At 40.5% G+C, this 19,021-nt stretch overlaps 2 protein-coding genes across 2 annotated transcripts in view; one reads left to right on the top strand and one right to left on the bottom strand.

The window, feature by feature from the left end:
* LOC112088130 overlaps positions 1 to 748 on the top strand; it is a 3,029-nt gene extending 2,281 nt beyond the window's left edge. The window contains exons 1-2 of the mRNA XM_024158287.1: positions 1 to 194; positions 311 to 748. The exon at positions 1 to 194 is cut by the window's left edge and continues 2,281 nt beyond it. Coding sequence (XP_024014055.1) covers positions 1 to 194; positions 311 to 748 — 632 coding nt within the window. The remainder of the gene's footprint in view (positions 195 to 310) is intronic.
* Positions 749 to 2,380: 1,632 nt separating this feature from the next.
* Positions 2,381 to 4,769, bottom strand: LOC112088129 (meiosis-specific protein ASY2-like). Its single transcript, XM_024158286.1, has 4 exons — positions 3,887 to 4,769; positions 3,682 to 3,819; positions 2,880 to 3,603; positions 2,381 to 2,765 (listed from the first exon to the last, which is right to left on the bottom strand). Exons 1-4 carry the CDS (start codon positions 4,767 to 4,769, stop codon positions 2,381 to 2,383), a joined length of 2,130 nt encoding a protein of 709 aa, XP_024014054.1.
* Between the last annotated feature and the right edge of the window lie 14,252 nt (positions 4,770 to 19,021).

The raw sequence follows: 19,021 nt of genomic DNA, 5'->3' as shown, positions 1-19,021 counted from the left end.
ACCAGTTTTTGCGAGGTAACAAGCATCATACTTGGAGCGCCGAATGTGAAGACGCCTTCAAGCAGCTGAAAACGTATCTCTCGACTCCCCCCATTCTAGCTAAGCCCGAGAACGGCAAGATGCTATTCTTTTATATCGCTATTTCCGCATCGGCGGTTAGCAGTGTTCTAGTCCTCGAAGATAGGGGGAACAACGTCCCATATTCTATGTCAGCAAATCGCTAAGTGACGCCGATGCCAGATACCCATCTTTAGAAAAGTTGGCGCTTGCAGTAGTGACTTCTGCTCGGAAACTTCGGCCATATTTCCAGTCTCATTCGATCACAATCTTGACCGACCAGCCGCTCCAAAACATTCTACACAGTCCAAGCCAATCAGTTCGCCTCGCGAAATGGGCCGTCGAACTAAGCGAATACGATATAGAATACAAGAAACGAACCAGCACGAACTCCCAAGTACTCGCTGACTTTCTGATCGAGCTCCCTAAAGAGTTCGTTGTCGAACAACCGCTCTGTGAACTATGGATTCTGCATGTCGACGGATCGTCCTCACACCGGGGATCAGGTGTCGGAATCCGCCTAAAATCTCCAAACGGCGAAATCCTTGAACATCGTTCCGCCTTGAGTTCCCAGCATCCAACAATGAGTCCAAATACGAAGCTCTACTTGCCGGACTGCGATTGGCTAGAGAACTCGGCGTGCGACATCTTCACGCTTTCTGTGACTCGCAGCTCGTCGCAAGTCAGTTAAGTGGAGAATACACGACCAAAAACGAACAAATGGACGCATACCTAACAACGACTAATGCACTTATTTCGAAATTTGAGACGTTCGAACTCACCAAGATCCCTCGCGGCGAGAACTCATCTGCTGACGCGTTAGCCGCCCTAGCCTCCAGTTCCGACCCGCATATGAAGAGAAAAATCCCGGTTGATAGTATCTCAGAACCAAGCATCAAAACCGCGCCGAAATGCAATGTCGCCACCCAACGACGGAACTACGACGAAATTCCGACCTCGTCAAATACGCAACGCAGGAATCCGGCAGGGGCAAACAAGAATGCCGATCAGGCTCTTAAGGAGAATGCCGAACAGGCTCTCGAAGATCTAGCCGCCGATCACGACTTCGAGCACATAACCGAAGGAATCCACAGCCCGTCGACCAGCAAAAACCAGGAGAACGAGTCCGCTGAGGATTGGACAGCCGAACTGCGAGAATATCTCCTCAACGACAAAGTCCCTGGAGACAAATGGGCTGCTCGCCGTCTTAAAGTCCGGGCCGCTCATTACACAATGCACAAAGATAAACTATACCGTTGGAGCGCGTCCGGCGTGCTCTTGACCTGTGTCTCCGGGAACGATATAATCGAAATCATGCGCGAAATCCACGAAGGGTCTGGTGGCAATCACTCGGGAGGTCGATCCCTTGCCCTGAAAATAAAAAAGCCAGTTATTTCTGGCCGACGATGGCGGACTGCGAGAAGTTCGTCATGAAGTGCGATAAGTGCCAGCGTCATGGCCCAATGATTAACGTGCCAACCGAGCTGTTGCAAACCAGTACAGCACCTTACCCTTTTATGTGATGGGCCATGGACATCGTTGGCCCTTTATGCCGATCGACAAGTCAAAAACAATATATCTTGATTATGACTGACTACTTCACAAAATGGGTCGAGGCCGAAGCATACTCTGAGATCACCGCACTGGACGTACAAAAATTTGTTTGGAAGTATATCATTTGCTGACACGGGGTCCTGCATGAGATCGTCACGGACAACGGACCACAATTTATTGCTGGTACGTTCAATGATTGGTGCGCAAAGTTCAAAATTTGTCTAAGTTTCTCGACCCCGCGGTACTCGCAAGGCAACGGTCAGGCCGAGGCAACCAACCAGACAGGAAGATGGAGGGTTCTCGTACTCGCTTGGCGGGGTGGGCATTCTTATTTGTTTAAGACCAAAACGAATCGTTAAGTTAAAACCCGAGCTATGCGGGTAAGATAGTCTTTACAACAACATCAAAATAAAACTAAGGAAAACTGGAGGAATCATTGGCGAGCGACGGACGCCGGACTCTTGAGACTCGCTGCCCGATCAGCCGAGATGGACCTGGAGTTTGAGCCACACTGGTCCAAGCCCTCCGGAACCTGCGTCCCCGGCGGAAGCACAATCCTAGGGATAAGATCGTCGTCACTCGGGAGGAGGAAGTCTTCGTTCTTGAACCGCGGAAGAGGGATGGCATCAACCTCCTTCGTGCAGTTCTTGACCCTACACGCATACGTCTCCACGATGTGAGACGGGACGATCATGTTATGCTCCCTCCTAAGGAAGTCGCAGAAGCCGACCAGAGCAGTCGCCTGATTGAGCTTGAGGAACGGTGCCTTCTAAAGCTCAGACTTGTCCATGAAGTCCTTCACCTTGGCAAGCTTCCCCTCGCATTTGCCTCTGAGCGCGGCCATCATCTTCCGGCCCTTTGACTCGGCATCTCGGTACTTCCGCCTCTCGAGCTCGCTCGTCTTGAACGACTTGGACAGAGCGTCCATGTCGCCCTCCAGCTCGGCAGTCCGCCTTTCCAGAGCCGCAACCTGCTCCTTTAGGACAAGGTTCTCCTTATCCTTTTCACTAAAGGCCAGCACTGAAGCTTCGTACCTCTCCTTCTTGTCCCGGTACGACGCTTCCAACGACGCCCTCTCAGCAGCGACCTCGGCATTAATCTTCCTCAGCCTCAGAGTCGTACTCGCGGACGAGCTCGTTGGTATCACAGACGAGCTGAAAATGGAAATCAAAATCAGACATTCCAAAATAAAAAAAAAAAAACGTCTAAGTATTCAAAACAGAGAGAAACTTACAGCGGAAGCAGATTTCGCGACCCGGGCATAAGACTTGGGGCAGAAATGGTCTTTGGTCTCAGGCATTGGAGACGAGGCCGGCACGATCTGCCTGAAGAGCTCGGCGCAGGCAGTCGAGTCGTCAAAGAAGGACCGGTCCTTGTTGTAGTTGAGCCGGACTGAAAAGGAGGACGAGTCAGAGGTCCGACGCTTCTTGGACGATCTCGGATTTCCGGTCTCAGCTGCCGGATCCGCTGGGGGAATCTGAGAAGCAGTAGGCGACCCGCCGATGTCCCTTCCGTGAAGGACCAGAGTCCCCTCACTCGCAGCCGTCTCGGGATCACCACCCCTCTTCCGAGACGATTTCTTCGAGGACTTGCCCTTCTTCCTCTGGGCACGGTCGGCGATGGTGAGCTCGTCCTCATCCTGCTCACCAATTTCGCCTTCCTCCATTTGAGGCTGATGAATCACCTCAGGAACGCTAGTTCCCGCCACGTCGCCCTCTGGTTCCGCAACCGGGACCAAAGGATCAACTGGGCCGACTGGGACGTTGTCGACCTCGTCCCCACCAGCGGCTTCAACGCCATCGTCGGCCTCGTTCCCGTCGAGACTGACAACATCAATTGGGGCATTGTCTTCTTCTTCGTCAGCCCCAAAGTCCATCATCGGAATATCCGATCTGTCGAATGCCATCCTCCTCCGACTCGATTTGCTGTTTTTCCTTGATTTCTTCTTCTTCGGAACCGGCCTCGACGAGCTGGGTTCAGTCTTAGTTTTGGCTACAAAAATACAAATATGTCAACCATAATCTATACAACCAAGAAATGACGAATTCAAAACGACCTGAGAACTCATACCTCTGTCCTGAGCTCTCTTTATCCGACGGTCAATCTTCTCCCGGTAAGCAAGGGGCCAACGGCGCTGTCCGGCGAGACTGAGCTGCTTTGCTAGGTTGGATGTAAGGGAGCGTTGAATGAATCCTGGAACGTGGTGATCTGCAAAAGCAAAAAATGTTTATTAGTACCAACCAAGAAACAGGGGAGTTAACCGTGAGATATATACCAAAGTCGACACTCCAGCCAGTCCGGAACGTGCTCTCCGGATTCTCAGCAGACAATGAATCGACGCGAACAAAGAAGTAGCTTTGGTCACAGCTCGGAAATTTGCTAGCCTTGTTCCCAGTAACCAGGTCGAACTTCAGGTTGAAATTCACCGACAGAAACCAACTTTTTGCCGACGAGACCTTCATAATAAAAAGCTCCTCGAATTGGGCTACATTGATGTGAGCCCGAATGTCACGCCCGAGCTGGAGAATCCCGACAAAATTCACTATTGACGCCGGCTGAAGTTGCGATATCGCGCAGCCGCGACGATTGCAGTAGGCAAACAGCAACCGGGGCAGGGGAAATTTCAATCCGGCCTCGCGGAAATAAGCTTCGTAGACACAAATGAAGCCCTCGGGTGCATCCCAAGGGCGCTCTTCCGGTTCGGGAACTTGAATGATAATCCCGGGAGGGGCTCCGCCGATCAGCATAGCAGCCCGGACTGTCTCCGGAGACGACAAGGTGGATTTCACCGGAGCGCATACACATGGCCGATCCATGATCGGCATCATGTCATCATCATTTGGGTCCTGCGTCCCTCCTTCCCCGACCTCGCGCGGTGGAGCGTCTTCATCTGTCTTCACGTCAGGCTCCCGTCCCAAGACCAAGTCATTGGGAGCCTGACCCTCGGACCCACGGAGATTCCGATCCATCCGCTCCGGAGCTCGAATCGGAACTCGACTACTAGAGCTAACCTCGACGACCCGGGAATTCTTCCGAACCAAAGAAGCATTCGAAGAATGCTCTGTAGATCTCGAGCCCGAGATGTCGGTGGACGATTCTTCCCTGCGGTGTTCAGGAAGAATGGCGGCTTCGGAGTTTGAAGAAGAGTCGGAAGACATCGTCAGAGAACTCGAGGAAATAACCGTCGACGAGAGAGCACAGCGGACGGCGACCGGAAATTCTAGAGAGAGAAAGAAGAAAATTTAGAGAGAAGGGAGAGCAAATACCTTGGCAGTAGGAGCGAATGTGGGAAGTGGGGAGAGCTGAGCCTTATTTATAGAGGAAGAGCAAATCATTGAGTTCCGCGCCTCGTAACGTCTCGACTTCCCGCCTAAACCAACACAACTTTTCGGTTCCCCGCAAGCGAAAATACTCAAATGCCCTTCCCAAAACACCAGAGGAATGAAGAGCGGTACAAGTCGAGAGCTCGACGCCACCGACCTCGGTCATCAACCAATCTTGCTTTAATTCGGCAAAAGTCAGTCAGGTCCATTTACCGAATTGGGGGAGGGACATACTGTTGGTGGTACGCTCCGCTCCCCGGTTCGGACTGGTTAAAGACCGAGACCGGCCCAATTGATCCCGGTTTACGACGGTCTTAGCCGAAATGGGTCTGGCCTGATAGCACGGCCCATAAGAAGAAAGCCCAGCGAGAAGAGGCGGTGAGAGCTGAACGAGAAGCCCTAGAACTTCTCCTTGTTTATGTACTATAAATAGTAGATTTGTTACTGTAGAAGGGATCTTTTTTCGGACCCGGAGAATAGAGACCTGAATATTGTATTGAGTTCGTCGAGAGACCTCCGAACTGAACGAACTGTAATTGAGAACTTAATAAAACTCAATCAATTTAATCTTCCGAACTCGAATTACCGAACCGACCCCTGAATAGTTGAGAACCACAATCAACAGTGTATAGTACACATGGAGAAATTAAAATGCAAACATCTATTAATTTGTATGATGATAACACCGGATTTTGACCATTTTTATGGATCATTTTAATGTCTTTTACAGGTGTTTTTACTCCATATTCTAAGGTTTTCAAAGGATTTTTATCTTTTCGGATTTTAAAAGACTTTTCAGGTAATTTGGGATAAAGAGGCACAAATTGGAACAAAAAGACTCGTTTGGATAAATGCAGACCGTCAGAACTCTCATGGAGAGACGAAGACCTTCTCACTGTCTGATCACCCTCAAAATTGGACAACTTATAGAAGAATCAACCAGCTTTCAAATTCACTTGGTTTGGAGACATTCCAACGGTTGGATCTCAAGATATTCCATTAGCCCCTGAGCCACTCGAAGAAGGCCACCAAGTAACGCGACCGCGGCCAACAGCCCATCCCCCGCGATCACAAGCCTTCCGACCGCGGCCAGCCACCTATTTCCCACGGTCACGTCATTCCCGACCGCGGCCGGCTAACTCCAAACTAAAGCCCATATTTCTGAAGTCCAAAGTCATTTTCAGCCTCAATTCCGGAACCCTAGAGACCATGGAGTATTGAAGACTATAGATACTTGTCATTTAGGTCGTTTTTAGACACCACCCTTCATACTTTACAGAAACCCTTTTTCCTTTAGCCGTTTTTATGCGATTTTTGTAGAAGATTGTTCAAGTCCGAGTTCTTCAATAGAGAAGCTTTCTTCATCTCTTTTATTTACTGTTTTTGATTACTTTTATTAAAACCAATGATGATGTCGACCTTAGTCATGTCTGAATAGATCCCGAGTTGGGCTTAGGGTTCCCGAAAGGGGCTCTCATAATTGATTAAGACATCTAGGTTTATAGATCTGGGATTTTAACTTTGTTCTCTGTTTATTCTTGTTCTTATTGCATGTATGTTTGATTGATCACCTAGTATCTGATCTAGATAGTTAGTGTTGCGAAATTTTTCATTAAGTATCAGCCCTAGAATGAAACATGCGATTTTTCCGTAGGAGTGGAAACCTATCTGCGGCGAGATCGTGAGTATTGACGAGTCTTGTGCAGCTCTTGCGTTCTCTCCCTTCCAGGGCCAGAGTGGAAACCTACTGGTCAGGGTTGCGAGAAACAGTTGGTTATGATCACGACAGTGACGTAGTCATACCGCCGTACTCTAGCTCTAGAACCCTATATATCGATATCCGTCAATCCCAATCTATCTACCTTAGTGTTAAAACCGATTATGATCCATGTAGAGTTCCCAAAAGCTCAGCGTTTTTAGCCATAGTTTACAAACAAATCAATTTTTACTTGCTTATTTAGATCTGCATTTCAATTGCTTTAGTTTGATATTTTGCTTGCTTTACTTCCTTTTCATTCGATTATTCTACTTGTTCCTTAGGATAGATTTATTTGCTTTCTTTTGTTTTAGTTTAATCCATGAAAAACAATCAACCTTTAAAACCAATCTAGTCTAGACATAAAGTTAAAAACCGTAGAAGAATACCAGGCACACAAATCTCTGTGGATTCAATCCCTAAATACTGCAACTGATTAGCTGTGCACTTGTGGCTTTCATTTGTTTTTGTTAAGGGTAAAACTTGTTCCCTCACGCAGTTGACACGCATCAGATAGTTTCAACATTATGATTATCAAATTAATATAGTAATTTCACAAATAAATAAAGTATATCTAAATACACAAATAAATCTCTAACTTAGAAAAATTAAATATAAAAAAGCTATACTATCAAATAATAAATACAATCTTCATATTATTACAAAATTTTGAAAATAAAAAAACATATATTATGTTGGATGAAATTAACTCACCATCTGGTCGTTGCGGCCATGTCGCTGCGAGAAGAAAAGAAGCAGCAAAAGATTATTGGACGTATTGACGAAAGCTTCTCGTATGGTTGAGCATCAACAAATAGCTCTTATCATCAGTTTAGCATCGGCCGACGAATATACAGAAATTGCTGGTTTACATTCTTGAGTAAACCGATAATCTAGAAAGAATTAGGACGACTGACCAACATAAATCTTAATTCGATTAGGATTATGAGGAACAATTGACAGACGAAGCCAAATCCAATAAGGATTAAGAGTGACATGATTCTATAAATAAGAAAGTCCTTGAATAAGGACGGATATACAAACACTTGCTACAAGAAAAACCCTAGGAGCTCTACTCACATAGCTGAGCAATGACAGAAACAGAAATTGAGCACTCAGACCTCGTCGTAGCTTCGTTTTTTTGCCAATCGACGATGAGTAACAAGCGACAGACAATACCAAGTTACCTTGATCTTTGATATTGATTTATTGTAATTAAATATTTATTGATTAATAAAGTTATATTTCCTCTCGTCATTCTATAGAACTATTCGTGTGCGAACCAGTTAAAATTTAACTGTTCGGCGCTAGAAGGAGGGGATAGTTTTAACTGTGTGAGCTATGGTGAGAGAGGAAGAGATAACCCCTCTCGATCACGCTGCTCAACTGGAGGCACTCACCGCCCAGATCAAGCAAAGCAAATAACGACTTAAACAACTCAAAGCAGAAAACGCTTCTGTGAAGGATGTGAATGCTTATTTGCTTGGCGATAGAAGCACTGAAACCAACGCTCGTGCAAGATTTTGAGCTCGCGTTCCCCCTATGTAACCGATTGACAATCCTCTCGTACCTACAGACAAAAGACCGACACAACATAATGGAAATCTAGGAACGACTACTACGGGGGCAGATGATTTCTCAAAACATTTTGGAAACTATGGAACTCTTAATCGCATGACTTCCCAGTGGGGCTCCTCCAATCACGAAAAGTGCTCCTAACTCCTATTCAGATACCTGATTACAGACGCGATAGCATTGACAAAGGTGCCAAGGAAGTTCACGCTTCCTTCAATGAAGATGTATGACGGAACGACAGACCCGGATAACTACATAGCACAATACAAGCAACAAATTTTTACCACAGTAGTTGCAAAAGAACTTTGCGAAGCGACCATGTGCGAAGGATTCAGTTTGAGTCTTACAAGACCAGCCCTCCAATGGTTTATGAACCTACCGAACACTTCAATTGACTCTTTTGTGTCACTGACAGACTGTTTTGTTGAGAAATTTGCAATCATTGGAAATTTGGAAAGGACAGCTGACGATCTTTATGAGGTCAGACAGAAGAGAAACGAGTCTTTGCATGGTTATGTCGGACGTTTCAACAAAAAAAAAAGTGTTTATACCGGCGTGTGTCACGTCTACTTCAATCTCAGCATTCAAAAGAGGTTTGCTTCAAAATGACAATCTATAGAAGGAACTGATTAAGTATCACTACAAAACAATGGAAGACGTTCGTGCTATCTAGAGCATGGGCACATATTAGATGGGAGGAAGATCCTGCCTACCATCATCAGCCCTCCCCATGTTCTGACTTGCGTGTAATGAGAAATAAGAACGATCAGAGATGATAAACCATATTAATGACCTCAAAGCGGCAATGTATGCAGGAGAAACGATGACAGAAGTACACATCGACCAATTAACGTAATGGAAGGATATGAGCAACATTTGAATTTCTCTGAAAGAATTGGTTGGTGTATTAAATCAGATGGGTGGAATAGTAAGATGGCCTCAAAAATAAGGCACCAGCAGACCAAGGTCACAGAACAGAAGGCTGCATCTCATTGTGAATCGAGGTGAATGAGTTGTTAAAGAAAGATTCACTTAGAGAATTTTGTCTTATAGAGCCAAAATCGCATCGACGACAAGAGCAATGACAGGGCACCAAAAAATCCACTCCTGCCTCACTACCGAAATTGGGTTATTAATTTCATCTTTGGCGGTTCTGAAATCAGTGGAATTTCTCATCCAACTACTAAAAAGAATACTACATCTGTCAGAAATCGACAAGGTAATGTCGTTGCATTAAAACGAACAACTATCAAAAATACATGATTAACTTCGCACTAGAGGAAGGGAGAGAGGTACTAACTCCACACCATGACGCACTAGTTATATCGCTCACGGTCGCAAACAGCTTAGTGAAGAGAATTCTAATAGACAACAGAATCTCAATGATCATCCTCTTTATGGAAGCTTACAAGGGTCTGGGCCTAGACGAGGAAGCAATGACCCGGAAATCTACTCCACTGACAGGATTCAGCGGCGAAAGCAGACTGTAGGAGAAGTCATGTTACCTATGTATGCTGAAGGGTTCAACATACAGACGAAGTTCTTGATTTTGGCTCTACTTAAAATGCAATTATGGGATGCCTTTGGATTCATGATATGGGAGCAGTGCCATCCACCCTGCATCAAACCATCAAATTTGCCACGTCTTGGGGAGTAGGAGAGATCAAGGGAGAGCAAGAGAATTCACGTTCATGCTATCAAACTGCGTTGAAAGGAATGGGTCAACAAACATACAACCTGCAGGTTTTGCTGTCATTACATGATAGTGAAGAACCAGATATTGAGCAACTGGACGAGGTTCAACTAATGGAAAACATTTATTAGAACGTTGGTTAAAAGCTGCCAACAGACATACAACATAGGCTCAAGGGAAGGTCCATATAAAATAACAGAGGTACGTGGATCAAGCGCATACAAACTGAAGAATAGAGAATGCATAAATCTACTAAACAGCTGTATGCCCTACATCTCAAGTCGCTACTCTTGGCTTTCGACATTTTATCCCACATCTACGGATATATGCTTTAATAAAAAAAATTGAAGAAGTCCTCAAATCCATGTTCATCATTCACAATGACACATAAAACAGAGAGATTTTTTATATGAATTACGACGAGTGACAAACAACACTCAAATAAACTAGAAAGCACTGCCCTCAAGAGAACATGACGACTGTCGCCAACTTAACCAGTTTAAGGCGTCATTCCATGCAAATGAATTGACCATAGCCATAAATAGAAAGGTAAATCCTTCAAAAAAGATATACATATATCTTCAACTATGTATTGATATATCCATGTTGTCGATAGAGAAAGTATAACATATTAAATGTAAAAAAAACATGTATTGGTATACCAGTAATTAATTTTTTCAAAATTTACTTTGATATTTTTCTGAATTTTATAAAATGTTTGGCTAATTATTATAAATAGAGGGGTTGCTTGGTTGAGACTTTTAAGACTTTTACTTAATTAAAAAGTTTTTAAAAAGTCTCAAATTATGATTTTTAAAGACTTTTAAGACTTTACTCTAAGGTGACTTTGGTCTTATGAAAATACCAATATACCCTTCATTTTGCTTGATGAAAAATTTCATCGATTAATTCTTATTCTTTCTCTTTCTTCTTTCCATCTTTCATCTTTTTTATTTTTTCTTTACACATCTTATCCTCTCTCTCTCTCTCTCTCTACAAATACATCAACAACAAACAAAACTTTCTTTAAATTTTTTAAATTTTGTTTTTTTACAAATTCTATTCTTCTTTTTTTTCTTTTAATTTATCAACTTCATAATTTTCGAGATCCAATATGGCTTTTTCTGATTTCACTGAAGGTATTTGAAAGCAAAAAATGCCTTCAAAGTGTTCGATGTAATGCGTGAGAGAAGCATTTGTAAACGTAAATATGTTTTAATAGACATGTTTGTATGGACAAGTTATCATGGATCTGAACAAATAATTTTATGTGTACTTGTGTTTTACCTTCATGAAATTGGAATACCAGTTGTTCATGCAAATATGGTTAAATCTTAGACCTTTTAATGTATGTGTGGACAAGTTGATTTGGAAAACTTTTGTGTGGACACGTTTGTGTGAACAATGGTAGTTCAAAAATGAAGGTTTCTACAAAAATTATGGTTAGTACAAATACAAATACACGCTTGTCCATAAACCACCATCTATCTGAGATCGTCTATGCAGAAATACACACCTTTGTCCATAAGTTGTTGGCTAATGTTACTTAATCGACCAGAATCCATATGAATTGATGTCCAAATATATACAAATGCTCCTTGTATACAAAAATTAAAGTGTTCTTACCTATATTAGTCAATAAATTTTAAACATAAGATATTTTTAACCGAAAGTGTCCACAATATGATATCCATGTCTACTTGTCCATACTACTTTTGTGTGGATGAATGGATGAATTTCGTCTGAGTTTTTGGAGATTATGGGCACATCGCGAAATTGAAGAATCATGTTTAGTCTATGAACAAAAATTGTTAATTTCAAAGTTTGAAATTAAATTCATGATTAAATCTATAACATAATAATTTTTATATAAGTACATTGGATATGGTGAAGAGATGCAAAGAAGAAGATGAAGTTCTAGAGATGACGAGATTAAATTCATCTTAAATTGAGATCGGTGATATTGGAAAAGGTGATGACATTAAAATTTTGTTAGAATTTAAAATCTAAGAAGAAAAAGAAGAGAAAACACTGAAGAATAAAGAGAATAAATCAGTTTATTTAATAGTTCTAACATGTTAAAAAAATATTTTAATGTAATCATTTTCTGTTTGAAGTTTATATTTCTGAATAATTGTCATTTGACTCTTAAAAAAAGATATCAAACATGATAAAAAAAAAAAATTTATTCTATACGATCTTGAAGTATAAAACAAAGAAAAGAGCAAAGAAAAAATGATATTTCCCATCTAGAAGTTTACTTACAAGAATCTCCTATCGGTGTCATGGTAATTTTTTCATTTTCGACATCTTCAGTCACATAAATATTTCTCAACCAATTTCAGTCACTCATAACCTTCCTTATTCTTTCTTAATTTCTTCTCCAAAACTTCTGGACTGAGTTACAATGTCAAAGATTATGCATTTTCGGTGATTCAGCTTAATTGAGTCCTGGGTTGTTTTTTTTTTGGGTGAAATTCAGAGTTCTGGGTACATAAGAGACCTAAAAACGAACTCAAAACCGATATAGGTAATGATATACTTCAATTTTGGTAATATTTATATCTGTATCGCGAAAGTAAACTTCAAAAATGAAGTCTACTAGTCAACATAAGGTTAGTTTTGCAATTGACTTTTTAAAAATTTGTAACCAATAGACTTCAGTAGACTTCTCCTGAAGTCTACTCGATATCCTTTGAAAACAAAACAAAAAAGCCTAGTAGACTTCGTTTGAAGTCGTAAGAAGTCTACGGAGGAAAAGAAGTTATTTTTGTAGTTGACCGTATTTTGACTTTTTAATATAGACTTCTTTCTGAAGTCTACTGTTTACGTCTGCACAAAAAGTCTACTTTTAAGTTACTTTGTAGTTTGACCAAAAATGTATAGGTCATTTTAGTGTTTGACTAAAGTTTTAAAAAAAAATAAAAATATAAAAAACTGCAGAAAACTGAAGTAGACTACAATTGTAGACTTCTTGCTGAAATCTACTTCAGTTTTCCGGTCAAACTTAGAAAGAATCATTTTTTTAGTTGAAGTCTACTCAAGACAATCAATTGCAAAAATAACCTAAATTTTTTTGTAGACTTCTATTGAAAAAGTAGACTTCAAGAGTAGACTGTCTACTCTTACTGGAGGTCTACGATAGAAGTCTACTTTGTTAGTCAATGACCTGGTCAAACGCAAAACTAATATTTTATGTCTGAAGTCTACAAGTGAAGTCTACTTACGAAAAAGTCAACATTTTGGTCAATTGCAAAAATAACCTATTTTTTAAATAGACTTCTTTCGCAGACTTCCACTGAAAAAAATAGACTTCTCCTCCAGTCTACGTTTGAAATCTGTATTAGAAGTCTACTTATTGTATTTATTTTAAAAATGCTTTTTCTGCAAATTTATAAAGTATTTTTTTCAATTTTTTGGTTTTGAAATGCTTGTTAGCAACTGATTGAACTACTCAATGATTTTTATTTCATTGAAGTCGATATTTATTGCGGAATCAGATTTTTTGATTTTTAAGCTAGTTAGCTTGAAAAAGTAGACTTCTCCTCCAGTCTACGTTTGAAGTCTGTATTAGAAGTCTACTTATTGTATTTATTTTAAAAACGTTTTTTTTGCACATTTAGAAAGTTTTTTTTCAATTTTTAGTTTTGAAATGCTTGTTAGCAAGTGATTGAACTACTCAATGATTTTTATTTCATTTAAATTGATATTTATTGTGAAATTAGATTTTTTGATTTTTAAGCTAATTAGCTTATCAAAGTAGATTTCTCCAGCAGTTGCTATGGAAGTCTAATAGGGAAGTCTACTTTTTGTATTTATTTTAAAAATGCTTTTCTATAATATTTAGAATGTTTTTTTTCGGTTTTTAGGTTTGGACATGTGTATTAGCTAGTGGTTGAACTTTTTTTTTTACGACAAAAAAACTTCTTTGTTAATTGAAAATATTGTTACAATCAGAGCTTATAGCATTATACAACCATAAAGGAGGGTACAATTTTGCAGAATAAAACATTAAATCAGGGGGATCATTCTTCGCAAGTAGATCAGCCGGAATATTATTTGTTCTCTTAGTGTGAAGAAACTTGCAGGATATAAATCTTTCCTTCCAGCTTAGAATATCCCAGCAGATGTTTTCAATATTGTAATTCTGCAGTTTTTGATTCAGAGTATCAATAAGGATTTTACAGTCCCCTTTAAAACTGACGTGAGTTATACCCTGTGACCAAATGTGTTGCATTGATAACAACATTGCCTTTGCTTCAGCTTCAAATGGAGTTGTAACTGGTCCCAAGTAAGCTGATCCCCAGAAATGTGGAAATCCTCTGTGGTCTCTAACAATCCAACCAGCTGAAGTTCGATTCTGTTCTGTATTCAGACTTGCATCAAAGTTACACTTCAGAAAATTAACATTTGGAGGTCTCCATTTTTCATGTTTACGGCTAAAGGAAGTGGTATGATGATCCTGATCAATACTATTTCAACAGCTTTTAACCATTGAGACACATCTAACTCTGCTTCATGGGCCACCCTTTCCGGATAGACTCGAAAATTCTTGAAAATCACGTTGCATCTCGACTTCCAAATCCTCCATAAAACCCAGATAGGTAGTAGCTTTTGAAACTCAGATATTCCATCCTGAGACTGAAATGTAATGATGCTTTTGATGACATCATCAATATCATCATTGGCAGAGACAAAAGGAAGCCACAATGATCGTGATATTCTCCATATCATTAATGAAATTGGGCAGGTACAGAATGTATGGATTACAGTTTCCGGAGCCGAGCAGCATCTCTGACATGTATTATCGAATTGAATCCCTCTAGTGTTTAAACGAGTTGCAACGCCAATGGCTTTTGACACTTAACGCCAAAGAAAATGTTTTAACTTCGGCATTATTGACATTCTCCAAATGTGGCCTTTTAGTACGGGATCACCATGAGGGATGACAATATCTGGATTAGCAGATCGAGATGCATTGAAGGCCAACCAATATCCACTCTTAACCGAGTATTCTCCAGAAGCATTTAGGGCCCATACCACTTTATCTTGTTTAGATACTTGGGGTAGATAGATATTCCTGATTCGTTCTTGATCTTCTTCTTCTACTAGGTCGTTTATTTGTTCTAAATCCCAATGACGAGAATTGTTATCATGAGAGATAAGATCACTGACTTTTAATTCAGGATTATTGACTCTGAATTCTGCAGGTCGGGGGGATGGAGTTGGAATCCAGTTGTCTACTTGAGCACGGATATTTGATCCATCTCCTATTATATGAAGACTACCTTTTTTTATAAGTTCCACCCCATGAAGTATAGAACTCCAGCCATATGACTGATTTGCTCTTGTTTTTGCATCCAATATGGAAGAGTCCTTATAATATCGAGCTTTCATAATCTTAGCAAAAAGTGACTTAGGGTAGCGAAGCAATCTCCAAGCTTGTTTTGCAAGAAGAGCATCATTGAATAAAGATAGATCTTTAAAACCAATTCCACCCTGCTTTTTGGAAAATTGTAGTCTCTTCCAAGCAATCCAAGGGATTCCTCTGTTTTGTTCACTTTTCTCCCACCAAAATCTCATCAGAATTCTGCTTATTTCATCTGTAATATTCATAGGAAGTTTGAAACATGACATTGAGAAAACAGGCATTGCAAGTCCAACAGATTTGATCATGATTTCTTTTCCTGCTGGCGATAAGAATTTAGCTTTCCAACTAGAAGTTCGCTGTCAAACTCTGTCAATAATATATGCAAACATTTCCTTTTTCTTGCGACCAAACTGCTCAGGTAAGCCCAGATATTTACCACCCCCTCCATGTTTATCTATTCCAAAATTTGTTTTAACCTCCCTTGCAAGTCACCAGGAATTCTAGAACCAAAAGTAATCGTCGACTTTGAGGGGTTTATTTGTTGCCCAGACCATTGTTCATACGTTGAGAATATGTCTTGCAGAGTTTTACAGTTTTTGTTGTTTGCTTGACAAAAGAACAGGGAGTCATCCGCAAAAAGAAGATGAGTAATGCTCGGTACTCCATTTCCTATCTTTATGCCTCTGATTTTGCCACTTTGTTGGGATCTCTCAATCAGATGACTTAGAACATCTGCACAGAGAATGTATAAATAAGGAGATAATGGGTCTCCTTGTCTTAATCCCCTTTCTGGTATGATCCTTCCTTGTGGTTTGCCGTTTATCAGAACTGAATATTCCACTGTTTTGACCGCCTCCATTATCCAAATGATCCAACGCTCATCAAATCCATAAGCTTCAAGTGTTTTTTCTAGAAAATTCCATTCAATGCGATCATATGCTTTGGAGATATCAGTTTTGATTGCCATGTCTGCTTGAGAGACTCGTTTCCTTGATTTTAGTGAGTGCATAAGTTCATGAGCGATCATTATGTTGTCATTAATCATCCTCCCAGGTATGAAGGCTGCTTGTGCTTCGGAAACAATGTCACTTAAGTAAACGTTAAGGCGCCCTACCAGAATTTTAGATATGATTTTATACATAACATTACAAAGACCTATTGGACGATAGTCTGACAAAGTTTGAGGTTTCTTAATCTTCGGGATCATACAAATGTTAGTATGATTGATGTTTGATTTCATTTTCCCCGATTCAAAAAAGTCATTGACCTCTTGAATAACATCTTTCCCTACTATATCCCAACAAGACTGGTAAAAACGAGCTGTTAGACCATCAGGACCAGGAGATTTGTCTGCTCCAATAGATTGAATTGCAGAGACAATTTCTTGTTCCGTTATCCCCTTTGTCAAATCAGCGTTCATTTCTGTTGTGACTTTCTTTTGGAAGTTTGAGAATATGTTAGTTCTGCAAGTATTTGGCCTGCTTTTATACACCTTGGTGAAGAATTCTTCTGCATGTTTTCCAACTTCAAAGTCCCCTCTATAAGATTTGCCTTGATCATCATTGATACTGAGGATTTTATTTTTTGCAAACCTTGTTTTGGTGCAGGCCTGGAAAAATTTAGTGTTACGATCTCCTTGGATCAGCCAAGTATTTCTGCTTTTTATTTTCCAAAAAGTTTCTTCATCATGATATGCTTGAGCAAGATCTTTTTGGATTTGGACAATCGTTTCATAAGAAGTGTTAGAGCTAGAAGTGGCAAATTCTAGTTCGATTTCTAGTTCCTCAATTCTTTTGGCTGAGTTAAGTTTTGAATTTCTGCGACAGAAAGCCATTGATTTTCTGCATTCTCTTATTCTGTCTGAGATCCTTGGATTTGGAATTCTATTGCGACAGTTCCAACCTTTTTGCACATATTCCTTGAAACCACAAACTTGTAGTAAACCCTTGTCAAACCTAAAAGTTCGTTTCTGTGTATATTCTGTAGATGTTATGGTAGCAACTATTGGGCGATGATCAGAACCATACAAGCCCATATACTGAGCTTCTGAAGCTGGGAACTCAGCCAACATCTCCGAATTCACAAGAACCCTATCTAAACAACATTTCACCGTGTGAGTATGTCTCTTCCCAATCCAGGAAAAACGATTGCCTTTGCTACGAAGATCGCTTAAATCACAGTTGCTATACAGTTTTCTAAAGTCTTGAAAACTTTTCTCATCTCGCTGTGGACCACCTTCCTTTTCCTCATTGGAAGTGATTTCATTAAAATCGCCTATAAGCATCCAAGGACCAGCTCTTGAATTATTAATGGTTTGTAATCTTTCCCATAACTCATGTCTATATTTTTTGTTTGGGTGGCCATAGACACAAGAAAGATAGTAGAAAATACCATTAACATTCACACCAACATCAATAAGTCTTGCATCAGCTACATATTTAGTTATATGTACATCATTATTCCATAATAATGCCAAGCCTCCACTCCTCCCTAATGGAGGAACGGTAATTATGTTATCAAATCCTAAAAACACACATAAATCCCTTAATACATCACACCTATGTAGAGTTTCAACTAGAAATAAGACATCAGGCTTAAATTTTTTACAAAGATCCACAAGCCTCTTCTCAGTCGGCGATCCCTCAGGTCCGAGACCCCGACAGTTCCAGGAGACGACTCTCATGGGGGAAACAGTAGGGCTACCGGGCCCCCCGCGCCTCTGTCGGTCGGAGAAGATGCAGAGCATGAACCCTACGATTCCTCAAAGCTAAAACGCTGATGCACAGGACTCAGGTACGTCCTGTACAGACTTGGCTGAAGATTGTCGTCTTGATTCGCACTGATATGAACCCGTTTACGCTTGTGGTATCCTCCCGGAGATTCCTCTTCTCGCGTGTAAGCCGCAAAGACTTCCATAAAGTCATCCTCCTTGAACTTTCCTTTAGCCATCTTTGCTTGAAGATAACGAACTGTTTCCACAGTTAGATCATTATCATTTAGACGCGGTTGTGGAATGTATTTGAAGTCGTTATTGAAACCAGCAGACATATGTTCCATTGGAAGATCCTCAATAGCATGATCCCTCTCCATCTCTCGTTGATCCTCTCTGTCTCCATTGTCTTCATTACCCAGATCATTATCATCATTATCATCATTGTCTTCATCATCAAAATCGTTGAGAGGGCATTCAATGATTTTCATTTGATTTAAGTCGATATTTATTGTGGAATCAAATTTTTTGACTTATAAGTTAGTTTGCTTGTAAAAATAGACTTCTCTAGCAGTCTATGTATGAAGTCAGAATTAATTGTAATCCAGTCTAATTCAGCCAAACCAGGTTAAATTGTGATGTAAGCCACTGTTTGGTTGGACTTTTGGCAAGTCCTTATGTCCTATAGAGACTCCTTTAGAAAAGTCCTAAACTTGGATTGATAGATTCCGTAATACTTTTTTCCAAGTCATTTTTTTTGGTAACAATTTGCAAATTATTACTGCGTAAATGAGTTGCCGGCAACAAGATTTAACTGTTTATTGATTACGAATTTTTTAGATAAATTATTAAAAATGACAAAAGTGGAAAACATTTTTTAATGTGTGTGTTTACAATGAACCCTGCAAAATATTTCCAATAAGACAATGCACACAAACAAAATACCATTCTCTCTTTCTCTCTCTCTTCCCATCCTTCGTCT

The sequence above is a fragment of the Eutrema salsugineum genome, unplaced genomic scaffold (assembly GCF_000478725.1).
Source record: "Eutrema salsugineum unplaced genomic scaffold, Eutsalg1_0 scaffold_15, whole genome shotgun sequence".
NCBI lineage: Eukaryota > Viridiplantae > Streptophyta > Magnoliopsida > Brassicales > Brassicaceae > Eutrema > Eutrema salsugineum.
Note: the sequence above shows the minus strand (reverse complement) of the source record. Positions and strands in the feature narration are given on the sequence as shown.